Consider the following 15,664-nt stretch of genomic DNA (forward strand, 5'->3'; position numbering starts at 1 on the left):
CACTGAAACGCTTCTTTCATCTAGAAGATACCACACCATGGTTATAGGTACCTATCACATTTTTATCACTAACACGACCAAGTAAGAGACTATTCTGAGACTGCAGAGACCAAGAGTGGTGAATCAGGTGAAGGGCACATGTAGAGAAATGACATCTTCTCCATTCTCTAAGGAGAGTTTGGGTAGCATGGACTGGCTGCTTCACTTGCAGACAGCTGTGAACAGGTAAGGTGGTTTCCAGCTGCCCCCAGTTTGAGCTTTCCTTTCTCTAGATGTGAAGCTGAGATAATGACACTTTGTCCTTTTGAGTGCTCTGAAATATGTGGCATTTCTTTAAAGATCTAAATGTTATATGTGATTACATGCACTTGTAAATATAGGAAATTTGCCATAACTGTGAGCCTGCAAAATTGTCATGTTCTGATTCATAGAGGATGTGGTATTAAGCAGTTGTTATCTTCATCTCTTCTCTTTAGGTAAACAACTAGGCAATTCCAGCATATCCATGTGTTTAAAATGGACCCCTTTTTCACTACTTGTTTTCTAAACATTTTGAATGAAAACCTTTGAATGTAAAAATAGAACAGTTGGGGTCTGCTAGGGGAAGAATGCTACACAAATGTATCCCTTCAGATAAAAATACTTAGAATATGAATAAACCTGCAAATTTGTGTAAAAAAGAGAACAGCTTGGAAGGAATGTGGGGGAGGGTTAATAAAAAATATGTTTTCATCAGAAACACTTTTCTGTCAAGAATTCTATGCACTAATTATTGATTATTCACTTCAGACAGGAGACAAAGCAAGGTTTTGAGGTTTTAGAAAAAAAGTTATTTTACTTCCTTATGAGTAAGGAAAAGGAGCTAACAGGGCTGCAGCCATTTGAATAGGCTGCAAGGTCATCCAGAGAGAAGTGATTTAAGCTTTATTAAGAATGTGGAAAAAAAAATCCTAACTTAGCCTGGGAATATTAAGAGACAAACTGCAATTGCCTAAGAGGAGAGAATTTTGATGCATGGGGCAGAAAGGAATGATCAATGGTTCATAAATATAATAGTGGTAAACACAGTGACAGGAGAAAAAAATCTATGTGGCTAATATAATTGTTACAAATTTAGTAGCTTTTGCTGTGAGATCAGTTATTGAGGATTTAATAACAAGGCAAAAAAAGAAAAATAATTTTTTTCAATAGAAGATAAATGTGAAAGCTTTGAAAACCACCAGAAAGGAGTTAAGAAGAAACACAAAGAAGTATGCTGCATTAATCCTGTTGTAGAATAATTTTGTATTCCTTCATCTTAATTATAAAACATATTCTCAAAACTCATTTATGGAATCTTTGACCTTCATAGAGGTCAAATGCAAATGTGCTGGAGGGGAGGTGAGGTAAGAGCCAGGTGGAAGTGAGAATGTAAGGGCAGGACTCAAACTGAAGGAAATTGAAAAATAAATCCTGGGTTGGCAGCAGAATGCAGACTGGAGAACAGAACAGAGGATCTGGGAGGAAGGAATAAAAGACACTGCACCAGAGCCATCTTTGCAGGAGAAGGAGCAAATACATTCCTTGTTGAGATGAGGCTTGGCAGAGCTTACTACAGCATCAGGTGCTGACGTCTGGTGTTGGAAAAGAGGAGGCAGAAGCAAGGCAAACTGTGACAGACCAAGCAGGGAGTCTGAAGGCATCTGTTTCCCAGCCTTGGGAGGAAGAGGGGTGGATCAGTGCCGTGCACAGTGGTCAGGTTCTGGCAATGGCAGCAGGCAGGGGCTGTGTCCAGCTGGGCTTGGCAGCGAGGGGACAGTAGGGCTTAGAAACACTTGAAATTTTAGTGGTGGGACAGGAGTGGCAGAGAGCCATTGTCCCTAACACTGCAGTTCAGTTTTTATTTAAATTGTAGTGCACTCCCAATAAAAAATAGACTTGAGAAATATCAATTGGATTCTTGATAAATCAACCCCATTGCTTTTTCCCCTCAAACTGACTTCTTGCTCTTCTTGAGAGAAGTATTTGATTTACACTGATTGAGTGCTGGACTCAACCACTGCATATGTTGCTGGGGATGTGGTGGTTTTTGAATTATGAAGCTCTTGATATGAAGAAATTGAGAGATTCAGGTCCTTTTTGGCTTGTCATTTCCCCACTGACCACTGAAAAGTATTGCTGCATCAGAGCCTTCCAGAGTATTTAGGACTGGATGGATGTTGGCTTCACACTTCATTGGAAATGCTGGGGAGAGGAGGTGGAGGCAGGATACTGGGAATTCTGCACTTTTGGTTCTTCACTTTCCCTGTATTTAAGTGTTCCTTTCTGATGGAGCACAGATGGTCTTAGATTAAGGAAAATACATGCCAGAACTGCAGGCTAGGCTCAGACTGGGAGTTAAGCTTGACATGAAATAAGCAGAAGGCTGTAATTAGCTGATCAAGAGCGTTAGGCACCTGGTGGAGGAAAGCAGAGATGTAATGCACAATGTAGCTGTAGAACAATAAAAAATACTGAAATCTCTTTTATGAAACATTGAGGACTTTTCATTGCTGGCTTTCTCTTCCAGCCCTGCCTGGTAATTTCTGGATGGTCCTACTTATTCTTGGTTATTAGTGATTTATCAAAAATGACCTTTTTCTGACAGTTTATGATGCTGAGCACCAAACCCCATAGAAGCCTGCGAGTCTAAAGGTCGAAATCTAAGGGTGTTGTCAACAAACCATCCTGGGAAGCTTACACCACACTTGCCTGTGCACAGTGTGAACTCCCTGATTGCAGATATCTGTTGTATCACTGGTCCATCTCCTCCTTTCTGCCTGATTTTTCCAGCCACGTGGTGGCTTTCACCTCTGTGCTAGGATTTAGGCCCGCTGGGGCAGAATTGCCTTTTAATTTCCAACAGAAATGCCTAGCACTATGCAGCTGTCCATGTGCCTCTGCAGTTCATGCCAAAATCATACTAGGAACAGGGTCTGGATCTTTTTTCTTGGTGTGCTAGAAAACAAATGGAAATTCTCACATACATCTGCTGAACTGAACAGGGAAAGTACTTTTTTACTTTAGGTTTTAGAATTTTTTATCTATATTATTGAAGCTCAAAAATGATTACTTTAAATTGGGGAAGAACAAGTGAGAGAGTTTGGTTTCACTTAAGTTCCTGTGGTTCAGGATGGATCTCTGTTTTCAGCCTGACTTGCAAAACTTTCCCAATCTCTTTGGCTTGCACAAGACTGGCCTTGGCTCATTAAAGGAGTCTCAGAGCTTTCGTTTGGTCCCAATAATGCAGCTTTCACTTAATTAGAGATTTCCAGTGCCTTTTTTTTTTCTCCTTTGATTGTACTACACCAAGCATAAGTGCACAACCAGAAAAGCATTTTGATAGGCTAAAATAAATCACATGCACATTTAGTTGTTTAATTGTGCACTGCCCTCTTTTTTTTTCCAAGCCAAAGCAAGACTTAAACCATGTTCAACCTCTTACACAATTTTAATGAGAATATATTGCAGTGTTTGTCATCTGAAAGAGTATTAGCACCCCCCAATGCAATAGATGTGATTTCCCTAAAGAAAAACAGGAGGCACAGAACAGTGAAAATGTCATCTTAGTTCTACATTAGTCTCTTTAATACTGCAGGAAGTGCTGATTTTGATTCCTGAATCTTAGCTTAATTGTTGTAAGAATCAAATCCAAATTGGACAGTTCCTCAAACTTATTTTAGCTTCTTCTCAAAACAAACAAGTAAATGCTGAACAAGTATATTCAATGATGCAACCTGGAGAGGAATAAAGAATGCAAGACTTCCCCACTTTAGAAAGCTGGTAATACACAGGCATTTCACAAGTGCTTCAGTGATTGCATTTTTGGTTTCAAGCTTATATGGAAAGATGGTGTTTCATAGCTGAGCTCTTAATGCAGGTGCACAAAATTGCACTCAGTTGACTGTGTAGGATTTGTCCATAAGCTGAGGGAGAGAGAATTCAAAAAATGTATGGTGGAGAACCCTTAACATCTTTCCATAAGCAGTGAGGTTCAAAGAGTTACAATGGCAAGGAAACCCAGAGCAGAAAAGTGAAGGAGAACAAAATCGCTTTGCTTGATGCAGAAACACAAAGGAGACTATAGCCATGGTAAATTGATTTTGTACTGAATATGGGCTGGTCCATTGGAGGGGGTTTTGAACCTCCTACTCCAGAAATCATTGTGCAAAACAGTAAGAGGAGGCTGCTTAGAAGTCTTGTCACATCTATCAGCAGAGGCCACAAAGAAGAAGGAGGGATTTGGTTCTGAATGGCGACTCTGCCAAAGAACATAAAGGGGTGGAGATGGACATCATTTGGCGGTAGAGGAGCCTTGAAAGAAGAATTGCCTCCACTCTATCAAGGGAAACCATTGCTGTGACTACATTTGTTGGCTCACTTCTTAGAAATAGCTTGTTGTACCTTGTTTGTATCAACTGAAGAAAAGAAACCCCAAAACAAAGCCTGCTCTTTACAGAATGAACAGTGCTGGGGCTATGAGAAATAGTTCTATGTGATACCCACCTGGCCAGTGACAACTGCACCTGCCTCTGCATCAGCTGTAATTATATTTCTGACCTGTGCTTGACAGCAGTGAATTTTTTCTTTAATTATTTTCCCCTCAGTATATTTTAACCTCTTTATTTAGTTATTTTATTGATTTAACATATAATCTTATGTCTCTGTAATCTCCAGTACATTTTGTAAATGTTTGTTATCCTAAGCTGTAAACTGAATGTGACATGGCAAGAAACCAAATTCTACTGTGGCAGTTAATTACCCAGTGTGCTGAAAGTCTCATCTCAGTTTCTGTATGCTTTCAATCTTCACTAATAGGAAAACATAGTCATCTTTCCCCAATATCTCCTCTGCTGTTCTCCAGTTCTAGATGTTGTCATTCACTCTAAACTGGCTATAGGTGAGAGCTTCAAGGTCTTTTTTCACTATCATCCCAGTTTACTGAGACTGTCAATTTATATGTGGCCCCATCCATGCTTTTTCACGCTTAAAAGCAATAGCTTTCAAAAAAATGATAAGCATTCCCATATAGAACTTGCAACTAAATCATTGCACTGTTAAGCACTTTCAAGCAAAAGAAGTAGATCACCAGCTAAATGAAATCATTGGCACAGACTGACATTTTTCTTTACATAGAATGATAAAAATACAAACACTAGATAGTGGGAACAGAAATGCTGTGCCATCTTTATCTCTCTTCTTCAGAACTGTATATTCCTTGCAAAGCTTCGTGTTGGTATGTTCATCTAACATTGCTGTGTAAATATGCAACTGTCAAAGCTCGGCACACAGGCACAGCAGAATGTGCTCTCCTTTCTTTATCATTATGGACAGCTCTGCATCCCAGCATCTTTGTACCCCTACACTGATTCCCCTCTCTTTGGGCCTGTCCTTGTGGCATTGCCTTAGTGCTTGTGTTAACTGCAAGGGTCTTCCACAAACCTTCTTATGACTCTTAGTGAGAGATTTTAGCCACTCTGAATCAGTCCATTAAACCAGCACCTTTCGTGCCCTTAGTTAATGTGCATTCTCCTCTTGCTTTTTCCCATGTGTTCCCTTTGGGTCTCAGAAGAATCCAATCCTTGATATAATAAAACACTTCTGGTTATGAAAACCTCACAATGAGTTATGTGGCTGGTGAGCTGTGACCTTTCCCTTTTGTGTGGCTGTGCTCTGTTGTCTCTCAGTGCTCTGCTGTCCACTGCTTCCTGATACCCCATTTATTATTGCACTTTACTCATAATGCATTTTGACAAGGCTATACCTACACAGGCTTGCATGGGGAATCTTGGGCTGCAGTGGAGGCTCACAGGTCCTTTGAAAACTGCAAATTGGGATGACAAAGTTCCATTATGTTAAAAAGCTCAAATTCTCCTCTGTATGGAATTCGGCATCAAGTTACAAATGCTTTACAGAAGAGTTACTGAAAATACACTTAAAGCAGTGGCAAGACAATCTGCTTGCTTCGGATATGAATTTTAATTTGACAGCACCTAAGACTGAGCCGGCTGCTTCACTGTAACATGTTCTTTGTGCACTAAAATTCCTGAAGAGCTGAAAAAAGCTGTAACCTGTACATGACTGTTGTTTATCTCTTAGAAAACACCATTTTAGTTTTAGTATTTGGTATCAAATGTTCTTTACTAAATCTTTAGACAATCGTCTTTAATAATAAGACCTTGGACTATTACAGTACTTCCATTGGGGTGCACTGTAGAAACCATGATCTGTTAAGCCTCACACAATGCTCCTTTCAGATAAGGGAATGCATAGTCTGGAGTTGTAAATTCCTACCTGACATTGCAGAGAAGGGGGAGTGTTAGATTTACAGACCTTATGTTGTTGTTTAATGGAATCTCCTGTGGGACAAATGGAAGTTGAAGGCACAAAAACTCAAATTTCTTTTTGTAGATGAGACTGTAGCCATGCCCGAAGATGTCAGAAAGAAGCGGACAGGACGTGGAGTCTTGCCCATTGTTCTAATCTCTAACCCCACTCCCTCACACACCACTGATTCAGTGGATGTATTTTGTGACACTAGCAAAAAGAAAAAGGCTGTCTAAGAACTCATTTGTGCTAGACAGGAAAGTTTTTATTCCGCAAGAGAGCAAGGGTCAGTGCTCATCTCTGCCTCTGACATGCTCAGTGGCTTTTCCTAGTCAGTTGACCTCTTTGTGCATCTGGTTTTCCCTTCCTCCCATGTGCCTGTGTTTTCTGTTTAGATTGTAAGTGCTCTCAGGCAGAAATTGTCTCCCACAGCATGTTTGTATATTGCCTAGAAATATGGGGTCACAATCTCAGTTCACTATGTGCTTCTATAATACAAGTAAATAACAAGGGATTTTGAAGCTGTGAAAGAGAGAAAATCAGTAGCATTGACCACCAAAGAAGAATTCACAGCAGCTAAGAACTTTCTCTGAAAGAATAACATTTGCAGTTGAGAGCAGATTGTGCCTTTAGGCACAGATGCCCAACTGTGGTACAGGAGCTTACCCACTTGCTGCAGAGCTGTGCACAGGAGGAAAACTCTGAAGCATTTAACCTTGCATGTGAAATACAGGGGGACCATGAACAGGGTGAGTGACCATGGCTCAGCTGAGCTACAGGACCTCGTTTGGGCTGAGATAACTTGATCAAAAGAGCAAGAGCTCCCTTATCTTGAGTCTGGGGCCCTGTTCTGCTAGGTGTTAGAGTGGTCCTGTGTCCAGTTGTGCCTGGAAACATAAAGTGAGGGGCCAGACTACTCTAAATCAACAAGGCTTAAGAATGAAACCAAATAAAACAAAGTCAGTCTTCTGAAAATGCTCCTCCCTGTTTAATGGTCAAATGCTGATTTGTGCAGTAGGTGAACCAGGGCAGAGGAATGTACCTCCGACTATTGCATTTCCCTCTGCAAGGATGTGAGAACAGTCCATTAGACAGAGAATCATGAATATCCAAAGATGGTATTACTTGCAGTTGAGTAACTATCCATTCTTAAATGTCCTTCTTTTGATGGATTATTCCATCCTTACTGTGCCAGTATGAAGCATCCACTTCTCTGGCATGAACAGAGTGAGCAATTGTGTTTAGCAGCCAATAAATGCCAGGCCAAGAGCCATCCCTGTACAGTGAGAGGTGACATTTGTTTGTAGAGAGAGGGTCTGATTCAGAGATTAAGGTTACAGGACCTGCAACCCACTGATGGATTTTTCTCAGTTGTTTGTTTGTTTGTGAACCTCCATCTTCCAAGTTACATTTGAAGTCTTCCCCAGCTGAGTTACTGTCCAGCCACTCCAGGAGAGCCATGTCTGGGCCAGTCTGTTGTTTGCACTATGGGTTTAAATGGAGCAAACAGCTTGAATTTACTAAATCTTGAAATATCAGAGATCACTTAAGGGAAATCAATTAATAATTTGATAACGCACAATGCAATTCCCTTCATCCAAACCCCCTCCTCTCCCTGCAATGAATTGACTGAATTCCATGATCATTCCTCATACCTGTCACTGCACGCAGCAGTGATCTGCAATTCGAATACTGCAGTGTGAAGCAGAACTAATTATTGAAGTTTGGCATTCTGTTCTTTTGGTATTAGTTATCTTTTTATCAGACATGCTTATCACAGTTTTAATAAATTACCAGTGTTGAAACTTCAAAAATGGCCTCTAGGGCATTAAGCTACTGTGCTTTATTAGATTTCAAAAAGTTATTATTTATGGAGCACTGTAAATGTTCCTTGTCCTCAAGAGACAAAAACCAATGCTTCAAAAAGGGAATTTAACTTCCCATTTTTAGACTAAACCAGCAAGTATTTATGGAGACGTTCTGGAGGATTAAATAGGGGAGAAGTAGCTGAAGTGTTGTAGGAATGTTTTCACTGTAAACATCATAGAAATGGAATAACCTCTAAATGGATTTTCTGCATCCAGTCTATAGAACTTCTTTGAAAGATTATTTTCCTTCCAAGTGTTGTAAGACCCAGAATTTATCAATTTCTTTTAAATGCTGCAGCATTTACCCAGAGAAGGGTGGATCTACACTGCTCCTATGTTATGTTAGACACTATGAAGTATATCGAAACTTAGGGAAACACTTGTAAAATGGATTTTTCATTATCTAGAGAAAGAATCTATGGGTGATATTTTAGAGATCTGAAATCTGTTCATCAGTGTGGATGGGAATATTGGGGCTTGCATCTTGTAAGGGAATGAACCAGCCTCTGAGCAGCCACTGAGGGAATGAATCTGCACTCCAATTTAGCAAAGTCCCTAAGAACGTGATTAAGCTAAACTGGTCCAGTAGGATGTGTAAATATGTGCTTTATTTACATTGAAGTTGGCAGATTCTAAATGCAGGGTGGAAACATAGTCCCTCCATGTTATTCTCTCCATAGACTTGAAGAAAATCTTCCATACCTTACTGTAAAATGTGTTGATAAAAAAAAAAATTATGAGTGTAAATAAGAGAGGAAGAGATTTTTGGCCTGTATATGATTTTTGGCTTCCTGTATAATCTAGGAAGCAAGTTTTTGGTTTTTTTTTTTTCCAGAGGTAAATTTTTCTGAACATACTAGTGCCTTGTACAGTTACTGGAAAGGAAGATGTAAATAAATGCACTGGGAAAGGAATAAGTCTGCAGCTCAGGTCTCTGGCGCACAATAGCTGTCACAGCACAGCACCTCCTGCCCTCCTTCCTCATGCATAACTCAGCAAAGGGTGATGTGACTGGCAGGCTCTGCTCGGGGTGCCCCTGCAGCACAGGCAGAGAACCAAAATCACCTCACATTCCGTGGGCAGGTTGAGAAATCTCCTGTGGGCACTGCGGAGGGTTGATGGAAATGGAAACTCCTGCGTCAGCAATCCCTGCACACCCGAGCCCGGGACACAAGGTGCTGCTTTTGCTTCTGCATCTGCTCACAGTAGCAGAAACCTGAGGAACACAGTACCTTCCAGAAAAAGCTGGCATCTCATGGAATCAGTACCTGATTTGGGGGGTGTTTGCTTGCTTGTTTTGTGGTGGTTTTGTTTGTGAAGTTTGTTATTTTTTTCTAGTCAGTTTGTACTTGAGGGATTTTTGTTTCCTTTCAGAAATATGCATGTGCATTCTGGTATTACACATTTTTCCCCTAAAAGGACTGAACAACATGGTTGTGGGTCTGTCTTCAGGCATGCAAGTGGTTTGCATGCAGCAGTTGTTTCATGGAAGTGAGGTTGATAACAGATGGATAGTTTTGTAATAAAACACCTTAGATGTGTTTAACAATGTGTTTAATTGATAAATATGCATGTAATATATTCTCCTCCAATCTTAACTTTCCAGTTTTAAACCAATGGTTTGGTTTTGCATGAAAATCTGCAACCTCTTATTGTGCAAGTGCAGTGCAGGGATTAGTGTATATTTAATCTATAAATTCATATTGTGGTCTTGAAGTATAAACTGCTGACCTGAGTGTAAAAGCTGGTCCATAGAAGTCTAAGCAACTTTCACATTAACAATTGAGGATACACATAACTGTTGATAGCAGGACTTGCTAGTGACAGGCAGGTACTTTGGAAGCCAACGCCGGGATGTGCAGGTAATTAAATAAATGTATCTAGAAAGCTTCTCTCAGCAGTGCGTGCTGAATAACTGATGTGACAGCGCATGATGAGCTAGAATTCTAGAGCACTGCTGATCTGCAGTCAGAGCTGGTAGCAAACTGTGATGCTTATAATTTATTGGGAGAGACATTAACTCTTTCTGTCTGTGTCCGGATGTGACCTCTGAATATTCAGATATGCACTGACTAGGCTTAGCTATTGTGGCCCCCCCTGTTGATTTCTAGTTGGGCAATGCCACACCAGGTGCATATGATTGTACACATGGATGCTTCTCTGTGATTGTCTCCTTCATGGGGCTTCTAAAAATGCAGGAATAATACAAAAACATGCAATTGAAAAAATATTTGAGAAAATCTGTCTGCATAGAACCTAAGAAACAGAGATGTGAAGGACAAGCTGTCCTCGCAAATAGGCTGAAAGAGGGCATGTTTATTTGCATTTTCAGTTCAGGGACAAAGTTGCTTGTCCTCTGGTGTCTGTCTGTACAGGTGGCTGGGCAGTCCTGCCCGTGGCTTGCATGGCTCATCTTGCAGAGCAGCTGCAGCCCTGAGCTGTTCCCTTCACATGGCACATGGATCTGGGTACTCCCATCCTGCAAATGGGCCATGTGGTTATAGAGGCGGTCCTCAAAGTGGCTGGAAACACTGTGAGAAACTGCATTTCTTCTGGAAATGCATGAGGGAAGAAATACTTGAGAGTTTGTAGGGAGGTAGCATGAGAAGCTGGAGTGTTCTCTATGTCATGGGAGGAATTGCTGACACCCTGACAGCCTAAAAAGCTGTTTGCTTGGTTGCTTAAGCACATGGTCAGTACACACTGTCCTGTGTTTGCATATAGCCCTGCTCCCAGGTTTGTCACGTCTTCATCCAGATTGTCTTCCACAACCCATGCCATGAAAGTTGTTTTCTTGCATATGGGTCTGGAGATGTGGACTGCTTTTGACTGACATATGTAGCAGGAGGTATAAAAATAATCCCAGATGTGTTTTCTGGGGCTGGGAAACTGAAATGTCTCAGAAAACTGAGAAAATTAATCATAAATTCAGGATGATATCCCAACAGAGTGACCGAAAACATCTGGTGGATACAGTTTGTACCTCATCCAAGTGTGCAGAGGCAGTTAAAGCAGTAAAAAAAAAGAAAAAGGGAAAAAGAAATTTGGTTTATTGAGGGATATGAGGGAAGGGAGAGGAGGCACCTAAGCCATTGTTCAAGAGAATGGCTTTTGAGAAGCATTATGATCAGGTAAGGAGGCCAAAGTACAAAGCATGTCTTACAGTGCTGAGGTGTTATGCAAGTGTTAAGTAGGTCTGTGCCTCACTGATTAATATATGGGTACACAGATGCACCCCAGAGAGAGAGATCTTTCTGCAAGTTGCTCTGTCAATTGTCCAGTGGTTTGATCATGGGGCAAAATGGATCTAAGGCAGAGGAAGAATATATGTTCATCTGTGGAGAAGGGGCTTGGGTTGGATACACCAGTGAGAGGACAGAACACCAGCATCCCACAGGGAGTTTGCAGAGCGTAGCCCAAGGCAACAGAGGTGACAGGGGTGAGACATTTTGACCTGAAAAGACAGCTGATCAGTCAAGTAAAGAAACTGAACAATGCTGGAGAGCTCATGTGAAAGCCCCAGGCTCAGAAGTCTGAGCCCAGCCAGGTCCAAGGCACAGGCCACGGCCACAGATGTGTGTGGGCTCCTGGGAGTCCAGCACAAGGCCTGCTCTAGTCTGTAGGTCAGTGGACCTTGCAGTACAAATATTTAAGTGCACATTAGCTGCTTGGCTTTGCAATTATACTTTTATTATTTTCAAGATGTTCTGCTTTGCAGGGTCATGAATATTTTCTTTGAGTCACCAGAGGTCATTGGAGTTACTCAGCCCTCAAGCTAGCTCCCCCCTGTCCTGCCAAAGACATGTGTGGGACTTGTAAAACACGCTCTGGCTTGCCATATTGCTTAATTATCCTCTTAGCTCTAATGAGATGCACCCTGACTAATGGTGTAGTCACAAACAACATGTTGCTATAATTTGGGCCATCACTAAGATCTTCTTTATCACTACCCATCAAGGTAGTGCTTCAGAGGGCTGAAGGGCAATGTGCCTAATAAAAGAAAACATTTAGGCACATTAGAACATGGCTAGAGGAGAGCAGTGCTCTGACTAGAGCTGTGTTTGCAGCATGCCTCGAAGTTGTGTGGTGCAGGTGTCTGGCAGGAAGAGCTGGGTGACCCCTGGGAGGCCAAATTCTTGTGTGCTCCACTGCTGCAATCCCACATGACCCAGAGTATTTGCAGAGAAGCAGCATCGATTGCTGGAGCAACCAACAATTTTTGTTTTCATTTTCTCCTGTCAAGCACTGTTAAAGTAAACTGGGCTGCAAAATGGAAAGTTCTCTGTCTCTGGTTTTAAAACGGGAAGAAGGGCCTCACAATAAATGATCTCTTTTCTGAGTATCTTTTTTCTTTTTCTTTTTTTTATTAAAATTGTCAAAACTTGATTGAAGGTACAAAGACACTGTGTTTTAATGAGCATGGGCTAGAGCTGGGATTACAGATCATAATCCTACTGCACAGTTGCTTTGCTGATGTCAATGGATGCTGGTAGTCAGCAGGCAAAATTCCTTGCTCTCCTGTGATGGCTTACAATGTGAGCCCTGTCATCCAGTGTCATTCCCTCTCAGGATATGACTGAATGATCCTTTTCAGCAAGGACTTATCCCAGCTCTCACAAAAACTCTTCTGAGGCACAAGCTTTTGGCCTCCACCCTGGATTGGACTGCAGTATTTGGGAGATATTTCCCAGTGGGGACCCCACATGTACAAGTGGCTTCCAAGGAAAGACCTGTGCTCCTCTCTTCTCTCATCAGATCTTTGCCTGTGCTCATGAAGTCTTTATTTCAAGTCAAAATGAATGGAATGCTCAGCTAATGGAGAAATGGGGTGGGTTTTTTTGGTTTTTGTGTTTTTTGAATGAGATAGAACTATCCCTTCCCCTAATGTTGTATATAAATGCATTTCCTGGCTTGTTGCATTTCTTGTACATCTGAATGTCTTCATGGACCTGAGCTGGGAGTTGGAAAATTCATCTTCTCTTTTTAGTGGCTTCCCAACTTTCTCCTGCAAAAAAATGGATTTATCATGTGTCAAGAGGACAATTTCTATGGCAGCCTACGTTTTAAAAAACATATTGGCTGCAGTGAGAAGTTCAAGAAGAGTTCAGATCTGGACCGAACTTTGAAGCTATTTCCTTTGTTGGTAATGGACTGAGGAAAATAAAAATAAAGAAAATCTGGCTCTGTTAAGGGAGCTCTGGATCTTTATCTATACTTTGTGAGCGTGGCCTTTCCCTGTGTAGCAGAGCTGTTTTTCTGGTACTCAGAATGATGTGTTATGTATAGTATGGATATTTATATGTATTTTCACCTCCAGCTAACAATACCTGCTTGAATCTGTTAGGACTATTTTTAAAAAGTGCTGAAGGGAGGAAAATTGGGGAAGGCACTGAATAGTTGGATATGTTGCTAAATATTTTACATTTAAAAGTTCTCTCTAATGCAGCTTTTCTGGTCTTGACTTTTGCTGTGAAGGAAGGGGCCTCTTCATTCTGAAGCAGTCAGAGGTCACTGGGGACCCCACATGCACTCAGCCTCCAGTCAATAGTGCCCTCAGCCCTAATGTGTTTTACTCTACCTCAGGACCTGACCTCACTTGTCTGGCCTCACAAATCACCATCAGCCTTTCTCCCCTCTTCCCATCTTTCTGGGTTTTATCTGTCAGTTCCCAGTTTTGATCCGGCTTGATTCACTGTAGGGTTACTTAGAAGGTGATAATCTTGGGGGTAAATTTAAGAAGACCAACAGATTTGTGCACAACTGCTAGACTTTGCTGTAGGGAATTTTTCTTTTTGGCAATGAAAGCTGGGGGTTTATACTGCACTATCCTCTTTAAAAAGAATGGGATGACTTGGTGTGTGGGGCTCATGTCTTGGACCTTCCAGCTGAATGATGATCAGAAGTTATATTTACATGTAAATTAAAGTCTGTCCTCTGTGAACATTCCAGTTGCCACCGCCTCTGAACTTCTCATCTATTTATCATTTGTGTGCACTGTGAGCACAGTGGGAGTTAGATACATGTTTACTGTCACAATGCTGCTTTTAAATTGGGCTCTGCAAATTGGCTGGAGATGCTTGCTTTTGTTTTGGGAGTCTCCAGACATGGTGGTTGGTGGCATTCTTGTGTGACTTGTGCACTTTGGTTTTTCAGGCAACAGCATGGGGTTCAGATGAAGACACCAGGAGGTCCTGTCAAAGTAAAGGGAAAACAGAGGTAAGTTTTGCTTTGTTACAATGATGTTATGGGTAAATATATTTGCAACATGTGAAATCCACACAGAGAATGTCTGACACCAGTTTGAGCTTGCAAATTTGCAGCAGTTTAGCTGTACTACCACATGGGTATGAGCACCACCAAGCAAGCCACTTCAAAGGTCCCTTGTTCAAGTTATTACACTTGCTCTGCATGAAATTTAAAGGTGATTTCACTGCTGGAGAGGACACAATTTGTGACACATCAGGGAGGAGAGTGGTGGCAAGCCAGGGGTAGCATCCTGCAGAGGGGTGTGAGGCCAGGCAGGCTGGCTTAGCCCAGGTCCTCAGCAATGAGCCACTGGCATTCAGCCACGTGGGATTCAATGTTTGCCTGCAGTTGGAGTTTGTAGCTGTATAATTCCCTGGAAGGTGAGAATTGAATCTGCTCACACACTGCAATCTGTTCAGGTTGAATATCACAGAGCTGCTTGGGAGGCAGGTGCACTCTGTTAAACTGCACTTTAAAGTAGGAATTGCTTGAACTTGCTCATGCTATCCCAGAAGTTCAGAGTTTCAGGCATTTCTGATCCAGCCATGGGGCCTTTCCACCCTTCTTCTGAGAAGCTAAAATGAAGGCATCTATATAAAAGCATGATTTTTTTTGATTTTTCAAATGTGATATTCGTGTACTTCAGAAATCTTCAGTCCTTAACTGAGAGGGTGTCCATTGTCTTTAGTAAAACACTGCAAAGAGCTTTCAGTCCAAACCAGTGGAGCTGGGCAAAAGATGAGACAGAATAAGCACAATCTTTGCTTAGACACAGACAATCAAGCACAGAGTGATTGTGTGGCTAGCCCAAAATGCTGGAATCTGCCACATTCCAGTTTGGTGCTTTAAACACAGGATTATCTGATCTTCCATTGACAATATTATTTTTATATAATGAAATTCATGTGATTACTGTATAAAATTGTATGTACACACACAAAAAAAAGCTAGCTTGAGTTTTGCCAGATAGGCAGCAATTTTCTTCATGTAGCTGTGGAGAACAGGACTATGAGTATCCTTGAACATCTGTTAGTGTTTCAAGTAGAAACTACATGATGCAGGAAATCAGCATGGAGACAAAATGGGTTGGGATGGACAAACATCAAACACAGACAGGCAGCAATGAGAAGAAGTAGGACAAAACACCAAAATTCAAGACATGAGGAATTTTTGAATTTGTGGTATTTGTACTTTAGATGTGCAAA

The 15,664-nt window shown here is 41.3% G+C and overlaps 1 protein-coding gene across 4 annotated transcripts in view; it reads left to right on the forward strand.

Annotated features, from left to right (window-relative positions):
* SEMA5B (semaphorin 5B) overlaps positions 1–15,664 on the forward strand; it is a 267,003-nt gene that overhangs the window by 171,759 nt on the left and 79,580 nt on the right. For all 4 annotated transcript variants that reach the window (XM_063161768.1, XM_063161767.1, XM_063161766.1 and 1 more), the window contains one exon: positions 14,367–14,429. In XM_063161768.1, the coding sequence (XP_063017838.1) occupies positions 14,367–14,429 (63 nt within the window). The remainder of the gene's footprint in view (positions 1–14,366; positions 14,430–15,664) is intronic.

This window comes from Melospiza melodia, chromosome 8, assembly GCF_035770615.1.
Source record: "Melospiza melodia melodia isolate bMelMel2 chromosome 8, bMelMel2.pri, whole genome shotgun sequence".
Classification (NCBI taxonomy): Eukaryota; Metazoa; Chordata; class Aves; order Passeriformes; family Passerellidae; genus Melospiza; species Melospiza melodia.